At 50.7% G+C, this 1,883-nt stretch overlaps 1 protein-coding gene across 1 annotated transcript in view; it reads left to right on the top strand.

Moving 5' to 3' along the window:
- The window catches only part of LOC109922857 (tenascin-like), a 64,588-nt gene extending 63,585 nt beyond the window's left edge, over positions 1–1,003 (top strand). The window contains exon 14 of the mRNA XM_048616676.1: positions 867–1,003. Coding sequence (XP_048472633.1) covers positions 867–1,003 — 137 coding nt within the window. The remainder of the gene's footprint in view (positions 1–866) is intronic.
- Positions 1,004–1,883: the final 880 nt, after the last annotated feature.

The raw sequence follows: 1,883 nt of genomic DNA, 5'->3' as shown, positions 1-1,883 counted from the left end.
TGTGTGTGTGTGTGAGAGAGAGAGATACTGCCTGTGTGTGTGTGTGTGTGTGTGTGTGTGACAGAGAGAGAGATACTGTCTGTGTGTGTGTGAGAGAGAGACTGTCTGTGTGTGTGTGTATGTGTGTGTGTGTGAGAGAGAGAGAGGGGTGTGTGTGTGTGTGAGAGAGATACTGTCTGTGTGTGTGTGTGTGTGTGTGTGAGAGAGAGAGAGGGTGTGTGTGAGAGAGAGAGATACTGTCTCTGTGTGTGTGTGTGTGAGAGAGAGATACTGTCTGCGTGTGTGTGTGTGTGAGAGAGAGAGAGAGACTGTCTGTGTGTGTGTGAGAGATACTGTCTCTGTGTGTGTGTGAGAGAGAGAGACTGTGTGTGTGTGTGTGTGTGTGTGTGAGAGAGAGATACTGTCTAAGTGTATGTATGTGTGTGAGTGTGAGAGTGAGTGTGTGTGTGTGTGAGAGAGAGAGATACTGTCTGTGTGTGTGTGAGAGAGAGAGAGAGGGAGAGACTGTGTTGGGTGGGGGTGGTGTTTAGGAGGGGGAAACAGGGAAGTCAGAAATGGAAGGTGATGGGATAAAACCTCCAGGAAGAGCCCAGTCAGAGAAACCATTCCTCACCCATTGCCCGTGGTCAGCCATGATCCATTTGATTGGTGGGAGACCATGTGGCAGCTCCTGTGGGAATGTGTCCCCATTGGCTGCAGCGATATCCCTGAGCCCCAATTCTGTAGCTCCAGCCCTTTCCCCAAACACAACGAAATATAACAGGCATTAGGTCGACGAAACACAACCAGCAAATCCCAGCATGTGCCAGCCTTTATAGGAGACAGGTCATTAAAGCAGTTAGCACTATCCATTGCACATATTCCAGCGGTTATAGAACAGCAACCACACTATAAATGTCATGTTAACAGAGATATCTTTAGGATATCAGTTATAAACCATGCTGATCCACCAATTCTTGTTCTTTGCGGGGGAATGTCCTACTTTGGCGATCGAGGGATGTGAGCAGGTGGTGATTCCATCATCTGCTGTATAATCCACCCGGCCTTTCCTGGTGTTTTGGGCGAGACTGGGAGACCCCAGAGCAGGAAGCTGGCCTGATATAGCCTGACCTCTGCTATCACACAGTCCCTCCCACTGCCTGGGGCCTGTCTCTGTACAACGCAGTGAACTGTGGGGAACACCTTACATGGACAAACCTGAAGGTGTATTACAGGAGAGCATTCTAAACTAATGACCAGAAGTCAACATAAGCCGTTCAGCCCCTCTACCCTGTTCTATCACTCAATTCAGTCAGGGCAGAACTTTACCATGACTTGTTTCCCCGCCTCAGTTTCCCAACATTTAAACAAAACAAGCCAGGCCAGCTTCAGAATTTGATCCTCGGTCTCCACAGTTCCTTTCTTGGTGGGGTGGGGTTTCATGGGGTGGTGCGAGAGGGAGGTCTAGATCTGTGCCAATCGAAGTGTGAGGGTTTCTTTCCTGACACCGACTTGGATCAGGGATTAAAATTTGGCATCTCCTTGTCCTGAATTATCCCAGAGGAAAACACTGAATCCCCACTCTCTGGCTCATTCTCTCCCACTCCCAAAAAAGTCATTCATCATTACGGTCAGCAAACAAGGATGGAAATTACACCCCAACCCTGAGTCAGGTACGGTTAGCCCCATCAGCGTCCAGGCCTGGTCAGGTGCGGTTAGCCCCATCAGCGTCCAGGCCTGCTCAGGTACGGTTAGCCCCATCAGCGCCCAGGCCTGGTCAGGTACGGTTAGCACCATCAGCGTCCAGGCCTGGTCAGGTACGGTTAGCCCCATCAGTGTCCAGGCCCAGTCAGGTACGGTTAGCCCCATCAGTGTCCAGGCCTGGTCAGCCATGGTTAGCCCCA

The sequence above is a fragment of the Rhincodon typus genome, chromosome 35 (genome assembly GCF_021869965.1).
Source record: "Rhincodon typus isolate 14 chromosome 35, sRhiTyp1.1, whole genome shotgun sequence".
In the NCBI taxonomy this organism is placed as follows: domain Eukaryota; kingdom Metazoa; phylum Chordata; class Chondrichthyes; order Orectolobiformes; family Rhincodontidae; genus Rhincodon; species Rhincodon typus.
The sequence above is the reverse complement of the archived record's forward strand: the minus strand, read 5'-3'. Positions and strand labels throughout refer to the sequence as shown.